The sequence below is a fragment of the Drosophila virilis genome, chromosome 4 (assembly GCF_030788295.1).
Source record: "Drosophila virilis strain 15010-1051.87 chromosome 4, Dvir_AGI_RSII-ME, whole genome shotgun sequence".
NCBI classification, from domain to species: Eukaryota; Metazoa; Arthropoda; class Insecta; order Diptera; family Drosophilidae; genus Drosophila; species Drosophila virilis.
The window spans coordinates 10336440-10354091 of record NC_091546.1 but is presented as its reverse complement, the minus strand read 5'-3'; the positions used below and the strand labels follow the sequence as shown (position 1 = coordinate 10354091).

Below are 17652 nucleotides of genomic sequence, written 5' to 3'. Positions count from 1 at the left end.
CACATATTAAATCGATAATAAAAACTTTTTTGACATCTCATTTTCATAATTGGCAACTTTCTTGCACACGCTCAAATGTATGCTACGGTATTTGTCTTTTTTTTTCGTACCCCAACTTATAAAATCCTTACACCTTACCCAAAATGAATGATGTATTGTTAACAGACGGACAAAATATCCATTAACTTTGTGCTACCGTCACTTAGCCCCAAGCAACTTAGGTTGAACGTAGGCGCTAAATTTTGGGTATTTCTTTGGCCCATCTCACAAAAATATCTTTAAAAGTTTGCGACTGCAAATAAATGTAATTTTTTGCCGAACATATTGAGGATGCATAGCACAACCCAAAAGTTTATTAATATATTTATATGTATACGAGTAAGCGATAAACATGTTTAATCCTGGCTTCGTGCACTCTGTCAAGACAAAGCCAAGAGTGCCAGAGGATACAGAAATACAAAAAAAAATAACCCAAAGCTAGCAATGAAACGTGATAATTGTCACAGCTTTTTAGCACCAAGCGGTCAGCAACTGAGCACTGTTTTTTACCAAACTCTGGACACCCGGACTCTCTGACCTCAAAATGACTAATGGCCAGCGGAAAGAATTACGAACTACAAAAGCACCCGACTAGCATTAATATGCACATTTTGTAAGAGATTTGCCAGCAGAAGAAAGTAAACAAAAAATAGGAAAATATAGGCAAGGAAAACAAACCGAAATACGTGATAAAAGTACATGTGCGAGTTCAAATATGTGGACATATACAAATATTTGGATATAAATACATATACATATACACATACATATACATACACATATACATATACATATACATATACACATACACATACATATACATATATATATTCATATGCAAATACATATACATATACATATACATATGCATATGCATATACATATACATATACATATACATATACATATACATGTACATATACATATACATATACATATACATATACATATACATATACATATACATATACATATACATATACATATACATATACATATACATATACACATACACATACATATACATATACATATACATATACATATACATATACGTATACATATACGTATACCTATACATATACATATACATATACATATACATATACATATACATATACATATACATATACATATACATATACATATACGTATACCTACACATATACATATACATATACATATGCATATGCATATACTAAGAGAAAGAGGGGCGAAAATCTTAAACAATTTAATCTACTGCAAAAGGTCATTCTGATGGCAGTACGTGAGTCACATGAAATGGAGACCTGTGGAACCGAGAGGTCGATTGGGTGCGCTGGTGCACTAAACGTATAGTGCCCCGTTGTGCGAACGTGCTGAAGTAAAATCAATAAAAGTTCCTAATGTATGTTATTATATATTAAACAGAGGAACAAGCACGTCTCAACCCGCATTAAAGTACTTTAATTGAAAATGCACTCTAGACCAAGAGGAGAAGGAGAAGCTCATCTAAAGGCATTTCTGTCATAAGGCGGAATGATATAGCTGGTTTATCTGAAAATGCTGACGATGTTGATGATACACAATGATAATTGGCCTTACTCGAATAAACTAAAGCCGCTTTTAAGAGACTGTAAACTTAAAACTTACTCCGCGCCAGACAAAATATCAAACCTATTTATATTCTTACACGTTGACCCCATAAAAATGGGTAGGAGGGACAAACTGATAATGAGAAAATTTATGTAGCAGACAGCAGGAAGCATCTTAGACATCATAAAGTATATATATTGTTTGTCATTAATAACCGCGTTGAACTTTCAGTTTTATAATCCTTTAGGCATATCTCGGAGAAGAGCTGAGACACCAAATTAAGCATGTATGTGTTCGTTGAGTCTCCCGAATATTTCACTGGTATTTGCACATATTTGTATGTCACACTTATGTCATACAAATGTCATATTAATGTCAGTAGAGTCAACCAATTGACACCCAAGTTATTCCTCCCTTGGGGGTATGTAAGCTAGAATGTGTGTAACGCAGCTCGGTGTTGGGCTTAGAGTATCCCTAGCTTGGCGTTCCCAGCTAAATTTAATAATCTCCTTTAAAGTTGAGACCAAAAATATTGCACTCGCTGGCTTGGAATTCTCTTCCGATGCGGTTTACACGCTGTGCACAGAGACTTTCGCAGTGGGTTCCACACATGTAAAACCTTCTTGATTGTAAATACCCTCTTCACTTGTTATCAGATAGAAATTGAAGCACTCGCATTTACCTGGCTGTGTTGTTCTGCACATTTGCTGTCCTCAGCTTGGCATCGTTGATTTCGACAATTAATATATCACCGGACTGGATGTCTGCCTCGCCTTCCCACGTGTACATATTAGGAGTACAAGGCTCACCGAGTTGGCACTGTTCCGGTATCTGCAAAAGAAGAGTTGTAAAATTGTTTTAATAATGTCACAAGTTGTGGATTGAAGTAAAAGCCGCAAATGTCTTGTTTCCAGAAAGTTAACAGTCGAGGGGATTGCTTGGTTCGCTCTGCATGTGCTGTAGTTTTGTAGCCGCAAAGCACAATAAGTACATGAAACCCGACAAAAAAAAATGTTTGTCTGAATAATTTAATAATTTCATGTGCTCGTCTAATGTAGTAGCTCGAGTCCCCTTTAAAGATATAGCCTACAACATTTGCATGCTGACTACGACGAACCTCATAAACTTTGTCAAAGGCTCATATGCGTTATTCGCCCTGGTGAGGATTAAAGCTTAAGTCCAGAGTAGATGGAAGCATATGGCATAAACAAGGTTTAAAACACAAGCCATATGCGTACATCCAACCAATGAAAATGTCTTTTTATTAGTTTGGGTTAATCCACTGACAAGCTGCAGGATATATGCAAAAAATTAGTTACAAGACAAATGAGTACTCTAGTCGAGTGTGCACAACTAGGAGATAACCTCTATCCAAATCTAAACCTTAAAATGGCATCCAAGTGCATAAGTATAAGGATAAGGATATGCCAAAGTGCAGAGTTAAGTCCCTACAAATTATTTTCTGGAAGGGGAATACTTAGGAGGATTTGCACAAATCATGCTACCCAGCTTTAGCCATTTCAGTGAGTACAGGGTATAAGAACTGTGCGTTTGTGGCTTTCGACAAGGGTCTCGCCTGAAAGTTTGTATATTTTTGCTCAATTTTAAGCGGTTTAATTTGAATACGTTCAAAGGATTTGCCTGTGTGCAAATTAAAGGCGTTCTAATGGCTCGTATACTGTGAAAATATATTTTGTGGCTTACTTTTGCTGTCCGGCTTATATAAATATAATATATATATATTGATGGCTCTGGCGACCTTTCCATATTTCAATATTTATTTGTTGGCTGGCTCGAGGTCCGTGTTTGTTAAAACAAACAATGAAAAACAATTTTATTCAATTCTCTTCCGATATATTTCGGTTGCACATCGGCAAACCGTCTTCAGGGCACTAACACCAAGATACAAAAAACAATTAACAATTATAATACAATAAATTAAACATTATTTCGAACATTTTACATACATTATTTTACACGTCTGCGCTTTTTGACGTGGAGATTGTTACTGAGGTTGTTTGACTGTTTAAGAGGTGTCTGTACAAGTGAGCGCAATTTTCTGTGTCTGTCTTGTAGTTTAGTCGTTTGTAGGTTGGTGTGTTAATTATGTGTAGCATTTCCAATGTGTGTCGCTTGTTATAGTGTTGTTCTTGTTGTAAGATTGTTGTTTCATCAAAATTTGGTGTGTGGTTGCTTCTTATACAATGGGTCATAAGTGCTGTTTTCTGTATATTATTTTGATGTCTTAGTTTGAAGTCCGATTTATGTTGACTAATCCTTGTTTTTAGCTTCGATTTTGTTGTACCTATGTAGACACTATTGCACTTGTTGTTGTTATCCCCGCCACATGGTATTTGGTAAACGACGTTGCTTTTTTCGATCATCGGGATTTTCGACTTTATCTTGTTGAAGAATTTTTGTAATGTATTCGTCGGTTTGTGTGCTACTTTTATATCTTGTTTGTTATAACAGTCTGAGTTTGTGAGGCGTTCTGATAGTCGTGGTACATATATTAGTGATTTGTATATTTTAGCAGGTTCTGTTGGCTTTTTTCTTTCGATTTGTCGTCTTTTTAATAATGTTTTGATTATATTTGGGGGGAAGTCATTTTTGGTCAAAAGTTCTTTGATTTCATGTTCAATTTCTTTGTGGTATATTGTGTCCGATATTTTCATCATTCTATTCATACAGCCTAGTGCTGTATTGATTATCATACTCTTTGGGTGGTTTGAATTGAAGTTGAGTATTCGTCCGGAGGCTATGGGTTTCCTATACCACTTTATTTTGAGTGTGTTGTCCATTCTGCTTACAATAGAGTCTAAAAATGGTAATTTCCCGTCCTTTTCTAATTCCATTGTAAATTTTATCTGTTTGTGGAAGGAATTCAATTCTTTTAGAATATTTTCCACGTCTATTTTGTTCGTTATGGCAAAAAGGTCATCTACATATTTGGTCAAGAGTCTTGGTTTTATTTTTAATTTATCTGTAATCTTGTCCAACAGTTCCTCCATTAATATATCTGCGATTACTGGGGAAGCCGGTGATCCCATTGGCATTCCCTTAAGTTGTGTGTATATTTTGTCTTCGTATTTGAAATATCTGTTTTCCTGTATGCAAAATCTAACTATGTCCATAAATAGTTGTTTCGGTATATTCGTGTGCTCTTCTAATTTGGTCCATTTTTGTCTTATTGTGTCAAGTGCTAATTCTATTGGTATGCTGGGAAATAAGGATACTACGTCAAAAGATACTAATGTTTCCTCTTCTCTAATCTGGGAGTTGTTGACTCTGTCTTTAAAATCTACCGCGTTCTTGATGTTGTACCTAGAGTCCATTGTCAGATTTTTTAATATTTGTATTATATATTTGCACAGCCCGTAAGATGGAGATCCTATGGAAGAACATATTGGTCTCAGTGGAGTTCCTTCCTTGTGTATTTTTGGTAGTCCATATATCCTCGGAGGTACCGCTGTTGTTGTAGTCATCTTATTTCTTTCGTCCTTTGAAATAAGACCCATCTTGAATAATTGTGCTACGAAGGTGTTATTCTTTGTCTGTAGTCTTGATGTCGGATCCAGTCTCAATGTTCTATACGCGCATAAGTCGTCTAAAATATTTGTCATTTTATTTTTATATTCATCCTCATCCATTGCTACGGTTTTGTTGCCCTTATCCGACGATAGAATTTTAATATTTATATTTTCTTTCAGTAATTTTCGTGTCTGTTCCACTGTGTCCAGTATTGCTCGATCCCTACTGTTTTGGTTGTTCTTGGTTTTATGCTCTTTGACTAACAAAGAGAATTTTGTGCGCGCCGACTCTTGTGTTTCCTTTTCTTTTATTGTTTGCACTAGCTCCTCACCGTCTGCGATGTATTTCAAGAGAGGAAAATCTCTCTTGCTGATTGGGAGAGCGAACTTCGGCCCTTTTGCGAGTAACGCTACGACGTTTGGCGGGAATTCTATTTTTGTTTTGTTTACAAACCACTCTCTTTGCGTGTTGTTATCCGCTAAGGCTAGGTTCCGTTGATCTCGTAACTTATCGTGTTTCGTTTCTTGTCTTTTCTTGAGTGTTGTTGTTATTTTGTTTTCTATATTTCTCTCGCTCTCAAAAAACGCTTTTGCGTCATCTGTGGTCATCAGTTGTTCTATGTTTGTTTTTGCTTTTTCCATATGTTTTGTTTGTTCTTGTAATAGGTTGTGTTTGTGTTTTATAAGTAAGTTTAATATTTTGGTATGGTAAAAATGTGTGTGTCTAGTCAATGTTCTTGTTATGTCAGGGTGGGTTTTATTGTCAGTGGTCAGTATGGTCAAATGCTGTGTCAAGTTTTTGATGAAGTTAGGTATTGAATTTGATTTTCTACATTTTAACAAAAATTTTAAACTAGATTTAAGTTTAGTTAATTTTACCAGTGTTAGTTGGAATTTATTAATTGTTCTTTTCGAATCCTTGTATTTAGTTTTTATTTTTGCGTAGCTCATGTTGGTTGCTGTGCATACGGCGTGCCTTCCGTTGATATTTATTGATGGCTCTGGCGACCTTTCCATATTTCAATATTTATTTGTTGGCTGGCTCGAGGTCCGTGTTTGTTAAAACAAACAATGAAAAACAATTTTATTCAATTCTCTTCCGATATATTTCGGTTGCACATCGGCAAACCGTCTTCAGGGCACTAACACCAAGATACAAAAAACAATTAACAATTATAATACAATAAATTAAACATTATTTCGAACATTTTACATACATTATTTTACACGTCTGCGCTTTTTGACGTGGAGATTGTTACTGAGGTTGTTTGACTGTTTAAGAGGTGTCTGTACAAGTGAGCGCAATTTTCTGTGTCTGTCTTGTAGTTTAGTCGTTTGTAGGTTGGTGTGTTAATTATGTGTAGCATTTCCAATGTGTGTCGCTTGTTATAGTGTTGTTCTTGTTGTAAGATTGTTGTTTCATCAAAATTTGGTGTGTGGTTGCTTCTTATACAATGGGTCATAAGTGCTGTTTTCTGTATATTATAAAATATACACACAACTTAAGGGAATGCCAATGGGATCACCGGCTTCCCCAGTAATCGCAGATATATTAATGGAGGAACTGTTGGACAAGATTACAGATAAATTAAAAATAAAACCAAGACTCTTGACCAAATATGTAGATGACCTTTTTGCCATAACGAACAAAATAGACGTGGAAAATATTCTAAAAGAATTGAATTCCTTCCACAAACAGATAAAATTTACAATGGAATTAGAAAAGGACGGGAAATTACCATTTTTAGACTCTATTGTAAGCAGAATGGACAACACACTCAAAATAAAGTGGTATAGGAAACCCATAGCCTCCGGACGAATACTCAACTTCAATTCAAACCACCCAAAGAGTATGATAATCAATACAGCACTAGGCTGTATGAATAGAATGATGAAAATATCGGACACAATATACCACAAAGAAATTGAACATGAAATCAAAGAACTTTTGACCAAAAATGACTTCCCCCCAAATATAATCAAAACATTATTAAAAAGACGACAAATCGAAAGAAAAAAGCCAACAGAACCTGCTAAAATATACAAATCACTAATATATGTACCACGACTATCAGAACGCCTCACAAACTCAGACTGTTATAACAAACAAGATATAAAAGTAGCACACAAACCGACGAATACATTACAAAAATTCTTCAACAAGATAAAGTCGAAAATCCCGATGATCGAAAAAAGCAACGTCGTTTACCAAATACCATGTGGCGGGGATAACAACAACAAGTGCAATAGTGTCTACATAGGTACAACAAAATCGAAGCTAAAAACAAGGATTAGTCAACATAAATCGGACTTCAAACTAAGACATCAAAATAATATACAGAAAACAGCACTTATGACCCATTGTATAAGAAGCAACCACACACCAAATTTTGATGAAACAACAATCTTACAACAAGAACAACACTATAACAAGCGACACACATTGGAAATGCTACACATAATTAACACACCAACCTACAAACGACTAAACTACAAGACAGACACAGAAAATTGCGCTCACTTGTACAGACACCTCTTAAACAGTCAAACAACCTCAGTAACAATCTCCACGTCAAAAAGCGCAGACGTGTAAAATAATGTATGTAAAATGTTCGAAATAATGTTTAATTTATTGTATTATAATTGTTAATTGTTTTTTGTATCTTGGTGTTAGTGCCCTGAAGACGGTTTGCCGATGTGCAACCGAAATATATCGGAAGAGAATTGAATAAAATTGTTTTTCATTGTTTGTTTTAACAAACACGGACCTCGAGCCAGCCAACAAATAAATATTGAAATATGGAAAGGTCGCCAGAGCCATCAATAAATATCAACGGAAGGCACGCCGTATGCACAGCAACCAACATGAGCTACGCAAAAATAAAAACTAAATACAAGGATTCGAAAAGAACAATTAATAAATTCCAACTAACACTGGTAAAATTAACTAAACTTAAATCTAGTTTAAAATTTTTGTTAAAATGTAGAAAATCAAATTTAATACCTAACTTCATCAAAAACTTGACACAGCATTTGACCATACTGACCACTGACAATAAAACCCACCCTGACATAACAAGAACATTGACTAGACACACACATTTTTACCATACCAAAATATTAAACTTACTTATAAAACACAAACACAACCTATTACAAGAACAAACAAAACATATGGAAAAAGCAAAAACAAACATAGAACAACTGATGACCACAGATGACGCAAAAGCGTTTTTTGAGAGCGAGAGAAATATAGAAAACAAAATAACAACAACACTCAAGAAAAGACAAGAAACGAAACACGATAAGTTACGAGATCAACGGAACCTAGCCTTAGCGGATAACAACACGCAAAGAGAGTGGTTTGTAAACAAAACAAAAATAGAATTCCCGCCAAACGTCGTAGCGTTACTCGCAAAAGGGCCGAAGTTCGCTCTCCCAATCAGCAAGAGAGATTTTCCTCTCTTGAAATACATCGCAGACGGTGAGGAGCTAGTGCAAACAATAAAAGAAAAGGAAACACAAGAGTCGGCGCGCACAAAATTCTCTTTGTTAGTCAAAGAGCATAAAACCAAGAACAACCAAAACAGTAGGGATCGAGCAATACTGGACACAGTGGAACAGACACGAAAATTACTGAAAGAAAATATAAATATTAAAATTCTATCGTCGGATAAGGGCAACAAAACCGTAGCAATGGATGAGGATGAATATAAAAATAAAATGACAAATATTTTAGACGACTTATGCGCGTATAGAACATTGAGACTGGATCCGACATCAAGACTACAGACAAAGAATAACACCTTCGTAGCACAATTATTCAAGATGGGTCTTATTTCAAAGGACGAAAGAAATAAGATGACTACAACAACAGCGGTACCTCCGAGGATATATGGACTACCAAAAATACACAAGGAAGGAACTCCACTGAGACCAATATGTTCTTCCATAGGATCTCCATCTTACGGGCTGTGCAAATATATAATACAAATATTAAAAAATCTGACAATGGACTCTAGGTACAACATCAAGAACGCGGTAGATTTTAAAGACAGAGTCAACAACTCCCAGATTAGAGAAGAGGAAACATTAGTATCTTTTGACGTAGTATCCTTATTTCCCAGCATACCAATAGAATTAGCACTTGACACAATAAGACAAAAATGGACCAAATTAGAAGAGCACACGAATATACCGAAACAACTATTTATGGACATAGTTAGATTTTGCATACAGGAAAACAGATATTTCAAATACGAAGACAAAATATACACACAACTTAAGGGAATGCCAATGGGATCACCGGCTTCCCCAGTAATCGCAGATATATTAATGGAGGAACTGTTGGACAAGATTACAGATAAATTAAAAATAAAACCAAGACTCTTGACCAAATATGTAGATGACCTTTTTGCCATAACGAACAAAATAGACGTGGAAAATATTCTAAAAGAATTGAATTCCTTCCACAAACAGATAAAATTTACAATGGAATTAGAAAAGGACGGGAAATTACCATTTTTAGACTCTATTGTAAGCAGAATGGACAACACACTCAAAATAAAGTGGTATAGGAAACCCATAGCCTCCGGACGAATACTCAACTTCAATTCAAACCACCCAAAGAGTATGATAATCAATACAGCACTAGGCTGTATGAATAGAATGATGAAAATATCGGACACAATATACCACAAAGAAATTGAACATGAAATCAAAGAACTTTTGACCAAAAATGACTTCCCCCCAAATATAATCAAAACATTATTAAAAAGACGACAAATCGAAAGAAAAAAGCCAACAGAACCTGCTAAAATATACAAATCACTAATATATGTACCACGACTATCAGAACGCCTCACAAACTCAGACTGTTATAACAAACAAGATATAAAAGTAGCACACAAACCGACGAATACATTACAAAAATTCTTCAACAAGATAAAGTCGAAAATCCCGATGATCGAAAAAAGCAACGTCGTTTACCAAATACCATGTGGCGGGGATAACAACAACAAGTGCAATAGTGTCTACATAGGTACAACAAAATCGAAGCTAAAAACAAGGATTAGTCAACATAAATCGGACTTCAAACTAAGACATCAAAATAATATACAGAAAACAGCACTTATGACCCATTGTATAAGAAGCAACCACACACCAAATTTTGATGAAACAACAATCTTACAACAAGAACAACACTATAACAAGCGACACACATTGGAAATGCTACACATAATTAACACACCAACCTACAAACGACTAAACTACAAGACAGACACAGAAAATTGCGCTCACTTGTACAGACACCTCTTAAACAGTCAAACAACCTCAGTAACAATCTCCACGTCAAAAAGCGCAGACGTGTAAAATAATGTATGTAAAATGTTCGAAATAATGTTTAATTTATTGTATTATAATTGTTAATTGTTTTTTGTATCTTGGTGTTAGTGCCCTGAAGACGGTTTGCCGATGTGCAACCGAAATATATCGGAAGAGAATTGAATAAAATTGTTTTTCATTGTTTGTTTTAACAAACACGGACCTCGAGCCAGCCAACAAATAAATATTATAATATATATATATAAGCTAACAAAAAACAACATGACGGAAATTTAATAATGAAAAGTAAATTAATTTGCTGATATTTTAAGTCAATTTATAAACATAAAAGTTATTTTCGTTTTATTAATGAGAGAATAATTTGCAGAGAAATTTTGTACTACAAAAATAAAGCTTTCTTGGTCCGACTGACAGACTGACTGACGGATTGTTATTTTCTAGATAGTTATTATAAATACTTATATTTAAATCTGTTTTCCGAAGGAAAATCAACGCTTCTGACTGATTGGAAAATAGCTTTCGCAAAAATGAAGCAGTTGTGAAAACTGGCGCCGAGACACATTTTTGTCCTTTAACTTATCGCTTTCAATTTCATATACATTTTATATCAAATGCGAAATACTGGCGGAAATTAGATTTCAATAACATCATATGAAAACCCTATTACTAGCCGCTATATAACGATCCAATCAGGCGCAATAAGCATATAGTATAAGCAACTCGACCATTTGACAACGAGCGGATAAGCTCGTAAAGGGATGCTTGCTCAGTCAGACAGAAAATAAGCCAACAATTGACTTCCTCAAATGAACCCGACGAATTTAATGCCTTGGAAAGCTATCTAGTCGGCACGCTGCTTTGCCTAGCCAGATAAGTTATTGATTATTTGGCCACATCTGCTGCATGCGAGTCAGGAAGCATCTCTAACAAGTTTGCCGGGTATATTGAGGGTCAGATGCCCTTTGAATATGTAAAAGGGGCATTGAAAATCAAATAATGAAGTTTCATTAACTATATTAAGTCACATTTGATGAAAATTTGCAACAACTAACAGAGCACAATCATGAAAACGGACGCAGCCGACTGCGTAATACTCTGTCCGTGTTCCGTTGGCCTAATGCCTTAAAGACTTTGTGACTCCATATTTCAAGAAAATTAGGGCCTCCTCGGGGAGTTATGAGCATGGACGGAGAGGGGAACACATTGCCGAAAGCCAATATACTCTTTTCGGTTTGTGATGGCAGGGCATAAAAAGGCTTACAATTTGTAGCCCCAGCTTTGCATTTTCTGTTTATTTTGTCGTAAATCAAGTCATTCACTATTACATACACAGCCCGGCCCGTAAGAAAATTCAGCAACAAAATAGTCATTTGCTATGTCCCTAGACAACAATTTAAATATATTTTGGCATTTTTGTTGTTTTTATTGCTTGCGAGTTATCCTTGCGCCACCTTTTCTTCAAACTTAAATGGTTTTCCATCTCTGGCTTTGTTTTGTTGTCAAATTGTTTTTTTTTTTTTTTTTGTGTGTGTCTTAAGAGCTGTTTCATTGCCGTCCGTCCATCTCGGCATGTTTCGCCTGCCATTTAATTTGAAGCCATTTTAGGATTAATTTTTGTTTAAATAAAAATCAAAATTGTTTTTCCGCCTACCTTTGAACAGAACAATTAAGCTTCCATTTTACGCTTTTGCATGCATTTTATTGAAAGCTTGCTGCAGAAAATGCATTCAAACGAGGTATTAAAGTTTCCTTTATTGCATTAAATAAATACACACAAACTAAAAATTGTTCAGACAAACGAAAATTTCAACCATAAGTAGTTTTTCGGGAGCTTAATAATATTGTTAGCTAGTTAGTTTTGATAAGACATATATTCAACATACAAATATTTCATGTTTCAAATTTAGAGCTCCTTGAGCTAAATTTTATGCTGAAAGATTTATGCCCACAGAAATAATAGACAAACGGACTAAGGTCCTATTGTATTTTATTTAGAAGTTAGCACAATAAATAGAATACATTTTAAACAGTTTGTCTGCACTGTTTGATTTATTATCAAAGCACATCTAAAACGTAAGAGCTGAGTACCTTGATATCTAACTTTGGTTACCTTTTGTGATGAATATGTACTCTAAGAAGCGGCTTAGGGAATTCCCACTTTAAGATTTGAAAATTCAAGGAAAACTGTTGTTTAAACTAGATCGAGAAGTAAAGTCTCCTTTCTTTCCCACAAGCTAAGTAAAGCTTAGAATACAATAACAAGTATCCTCTTTAACAGATTTAAGCTATTAATTGGTAATTGACAGAGTCAGTCGGCTGTAAAAGGAAAAAAGGAAAAAAGAAATAATGTGTACCTTGCATATAATTAACAATATACCTTGAGTTGGCTTTTGGAACTTGGGAAAAAAAAGTAAATGAATGGTAGACTGTAAATTAATTAAAGAAAACATTAAGAGGCAGCACGAATAAGTAGGCTCACAATAGAAAAAATCAATATTGGGCCAGAACTCTCTTGGGATTGAACACCTTTTGTACCTTTAGTTGTATTTTATTTTTGTTAACATTTTTTCTGTTCTGTTTCTGTGACTCCTTACACTGTTTTACTGCCCAATGTGACCGTAATTACCGTACGTTGAAATGTGCTAAAATGGCACGCGGAAGCTGTGTAAAAAACATATAAGGGTACTCTAGACGGGAGTGCCTGACTAGAAGATACCCTGACCCTACTCGCCCGCCGCAAGCTCTATACACAAGACGGGCAATAATATGGGAAAATCGGATCTTATTGTCCGAACTTCAAGATATTTTCAGCTCATTAATATACCTTGCAGATTTTCAGCCGAATTTAACTTATCATCCTTGTCAAGAATGTCAATGTGCCGCCGTTGTTAGCTCAGCTCGACTGGTTACAGGGTATGCCTTGGTTGGGTACTCCCGTCTTTTACTTGCCACTACCACTCGCTATAATCAGAAACTTATCTGCCCAGCCATACCAAACAATTTCTATGGGTACTTTTTGCTGTTGTCTCTTGAATAGCTGCCGAACTAATTGTTTAGCCTGGCTCAAGTTGTCTTCTATTCTCCGCTTTTCAATTGAATTCCTTGGATTTAGCTTGTTTTGCTGTGGTAATGTTGAGAGCTAAATAAGGTTTCAATTGTTGTTTAGAGAACAACAAACAATACACAAAGCCGTAAAGCGCTATATCTTTTTATCTCAAACTATCCCTCTCTCTCTCTCTGTCTGTCTGTCATTTCTCCTCCTTTTATATATATAGAGATAAATATAAATTTGTTGTTTCTTTGCAGAACTTACCACATTTGGTAGTAGGAGCTCGTGCGTTTCATTGCCACGCCACAGATGCGAATCCTGCGGTACATTTTGTATGTCACATTCAAGCGAATTGATTTTCTCCTGGAGGCGACTTAAAATCCGCGGTGGAGCAATTGGCTTTAATTCCGATTTAGTGAGATTAGCTGAATGACGTGATCCCGCCACGTCTGGACTCTGCTTTGAGGCAGACGTTGTTATTTTGATTTTAGCTGAGACCACTTCCAGCTTTTCCGACTGCGGGTCCGCGGCATCCTTCAACAATAATTTAGCGCGCTTAAGCTCGTGCCCATATTTTATGGGTTTCACAGTAGACCATTTACTCGTTGTTTTTGCTGCCGAAGCGCCGTCAAAACTTTGCGCCGTAGACATCAAAGTCACGCGTCTCGTCGGCAAGGACATGGTAGGTGGTGGAGGCGACTCCGTCGAGCTGCTTGCCGCCAAGTTTGTGGTTTCGCTTGCTCTAATGACTTGACGTGGCTGCTGCTCTGAACTTTGCCCAAAACTCTCAGTCAATGCTGGGCCCTCTGATGACTTTATAATGCTGCTCCCAGTGGGTGCAGTTGTTCCTAGTGCAGTGCCAATTTCTTTCATTAAGTTTCGTTTATTATGCAACAACATTTCGTTGTACAACTCTTTGCTGTTGTAGAACTTTGTGGTGGAGAACTCGGGATGCGTGGCAACGGCTGCCACTGCTGCTGCAGATGCCACCGCATCCGTATTGAACTTGGTGTTGGCAAAGTCGACGTGTGGCATGGCCATTACATCGCTGGCCCGTTGCTGCATCGGAAACTCGAAGCTTTTCTTCACACGCCGATCAATGTAGCTGTCGCCCGGTTCCAGCTGCGGCAGCCCATACGCCTCGCTCCTTCTCGAAGGAGCCGTGGCAGCAGTCGCAGATGCTGCGGTTGTAGTTTCGTGCAACTGAAACTTGCGCTCGATTTCCGTTATCAACTCATCCTGTTCGGCCAACAATTTGCCGGTAAAATAGCTAGGCGTAGATTCCATGCCAGAAGTTACTGTCAACGGGCTCGTTGCCTGATTGATCCTTGGCTTGTCTTCCTCCACCTCGTTGGGCATTAGATTCTGTCCGTACGCGTCAGCATTATCGCTTCGTATCATCGGCTGAAAATCCTCCAGCTGCACCGGATATAGATCCACAATATTCAGCTTGCTCGCCCCCATTGCTGGCTGCTGGGCCAACAGCGCCCCATAGCGTGTGCGCTCATCCTCATTCAGATCGGCGAGTGTCTCGGCCACCTGATACGATTCTGCCGCCTGCATTTGTATATGTATTGGCAGAGCTGACGAGTCTCCGGTGTCCTCCTCCTCCTCCCCCTCCTGCTGCTGCTGCTGCTGCTGCTGCTCCATCTCTGCCGCTGGCTCGCTTAGCCTAATGCGGTAAAGCCTGTCAAAAACGCCGCTCAGCGATGCGAGTGGCGGCACGTTTGTCGTCATTAGCTTATCCGCCGTTGTGGCTGCTGCTTCCGTTGTTGCTGCTCCTGTGGGTCCAGTTGGAATTGCATATTCTTGTGCTGTTGTTGCTGCGGCAATCTTGCCAGCTTCATTTCCGCTTGAAATGGCCGGGGCTGCTGTAGCTGTTGCTATGGGCGTGGTCGAGGCAGAGGTGGTCAGCACGCCCACAGACCCAATTTGTATTTCCGATAAAGTTTTCGTTGCGTCTACGCCGGGGGCACTAACCACTCCGTGGGCGTGGCTGCTGTGCGAATCATTTGTTATGGTAAAAGTTGCTGATGTTATTGGCGTTGCTGTTGCAGCCTCGCCCGTTTGTGCCGCCGTGCCACAAACTGTGCAGGCAATTACAAATGTTAAAATGCACATTTTAGCTATTTTCGCTAGCATTTTGGAAACTATTTTGCCGCCTGTGGCTCTGGTAACAAGTTGTTCTTATTCTAAATGTTTTGCCTTTTCCTTTAGTTTGTTGCCGCTTGTTGACTTCATCTGCCTCGGCTCATGCGGATGCTGCAACAAGGGAAATGAAATTGCGAAAAAAAATTAGTTATATTATTGAAAGCCATTTACATCTTAATCTGAGCCACTTAGCTTGTGTTGGACAAAGAGAGCAAAAAAACAATCTAACAAAGTTTTTAGACAATTAGCTCAAATTCTATTTATCAAGCAGAATATTCTGCAGTCTGGCGGTTACCACAAAGAGTGACTGGCTCAAATGATACACTGGGTGGAGAAGCTTGCCAACAATTCAAGATTTTGGCTTCTGGAGCCTTTCCCTTTCAAATGAAATTAAAATGAAACTTGCTGCGTATAAGCTCTGATGTGTTTACAGCAGTTTTTATAGAAATCATGGGCCATGAAAAAGTCTGTACCATCTGGAATTGCGGCTTATTCAAAATTCTTCTTAGCCATCTGCAGCGTTGACTTCCCCTGAGCCAGGTAAAGATTTTCAGCAGTTATGACTGCATAATGTTGCCTAGCTTTATGTTAATTTTAAGAGGAAAAACTGACTGATGTTAGATGCCATTAATGCCTAACAGCCTACATTCTAGAAAGGGACTCCCTGGTCGAAACCTAAAAGAGAGTTCACATTTTTAACAGACCCTAGCCCCCAGGACTGGTACAAAGTGACAATGGCTTCCTTTCAAGTTGCAGTCTGATTGCCCGCCCTCGGCAAGCAAGGCGCACAGAAGTGCAGAAATCTGCTTAAGTGGAGTCTTGTACACGACTCCAGACTCCTAGACTTTGGGATGAAAGAAAAGAAGCAAAGCAAGAGCCTGCACAGAATCCTTTTGGACTCCAATGGACGGTGCTATAAATTTACTAGATTACACCCCTTGAAACGGGAAACTGTTCTAGATTTAAAAGTTAAGTTCACATCAAGGAGTAAGCTGTTTTTGCCTGCTTAGATGCAATATGAGGTATGGCAACATATTCATTTTCAGGTATGCCTTTTTAATTTAACTTAAATTAAAGCAGGTGAATAACAACAGCTAGAAACGCTCTAGTCGATGGCGTTTCACCTCCGCAAAATCTCATTATTTCCTAAAGTCAAAGCCTGCAAGTCATTGCCTTGTGGTTATTTTGTCGAGCATATTAACCCAATCGTGAAGAGTACAACTTTTTGCCTTTTGAATATTGTTTTCTAATCTCAAAAACAATGTTTGCTGTTTGTCGTACTGTAAATATGTTTAACAAAGTGCTAGAAAAAATTCTTACTCGTAAGTCTAATTCACAAATGAAATATAGAGCCCATTTGAAATGTTCTATTTACCATAAAAAAAGAACCATGTGAAAATTGCTTATATAAACAGGAAAACGTAAAAATGCTTAGCTGCAGAAAAATAAAAATGGCACACAAGTAGAAAGGATGCCTGAGGATGAGTCTGACTGCGCAACACCCTGCTCACAGGTTAATAATATTTAAAAATAAGCTACAAAGCTAAAAAAAAATCGATTGATGAAAAAATTGGGCAGTCACCTTTAAGCTAAAAGAAGAGAAGATTTCTATGATTTGTAAGGCCTGAAATAGGTGCATATTTCGCATGTGTTTGCTGCTTGTAAGCAGAGTATCATTTTTACGAGTTGTGAAATTTGAAAAAAGAAATAAAATAAAAACGTACCCGCAGAAAATCGGTTAGCGAAAAGATTGTAAGGACTATGCGAAGTTTGTTTGTTGCTGTTTTGCTTTTGTAATGTGTGCAAACAGTTTCAGCAAAAAGGAAAATGTAAATAGAAATAAAGATGAAGCTTAATTAAAAATGCGACCAAGCGTGATATACACTCCGCACTGAGCCACCTAAACGCACATAAATATATTCCCAACCGCAAAAAGCGTTGCGGATGGGTCCAACCGACTGC

The 17652-nt window shown here is 37.3% G+C and overlaps 3 protein-coding genes across 3 annotated transcripts in view; 1 reads left to right on the top strand and 2 right to left on the bottom strand.

The window, feature by feature from the left end:
• wry (delta and Notch-like EGF repeat containing weary) overlaps positions 1-17652 on the bottom strand; it is a 29357-nt gene that overhangs the window by 8512 nt on the left and 3193 nt on the right. Inside the window, exons 2-3 of the mRNA XM_002052192.4 lie at positions 13804-15801; positions 2297-2445 (exon numbers count right to left, since the gene is read on the bottom strand). Of these exons, the coding sequence (XP_002052228.2) occupies positions 2297-2445; positions 13804-15681 (2027 nt within the window). The 5' untranslated portion in view covers positions 15682-15801. The remainder of the gene's footprint in view (positions 1-2296; positions 2446-13803; positions 15802-17652) is intronic.
• Positions 3352-6615, bottom strand: LOC138911176 (uncharacterized). Its single transcript, XM_070208803.1, has 2 exons — positions 6362-6615; positions 3352-6286 (listed from the first exon to the last, which is right to left on the bottom strand). Exon 2 carries the CDS (start codon positions 6159-6161, stop codon positions 3588-3590), a length of 2574 nt encoding a protein of 857 aa, XP_070064904.1. The 5' UTR covers positions 6162-6286; positions 6362-6615; the 3' UTR covers positions 3352-3587.
• LOC138911175 (uncharacterized) lies at positions 6652-10659 on the top strand. Its single transcript, XM_070208802.1, has 2 exons — positions 6652-7743; positions 7819-10659. The coding sequence occupies exon 2, from the start codon at positions 7944-7946 to the stop codon at positions 10515-10517; it is 2574 nt and encodes an 857-aa protein (XP_070064903.1). The 5' UTR covers positions 6652-7743; positions 7819-7943; the 3' UTR covers positions 10518-10659.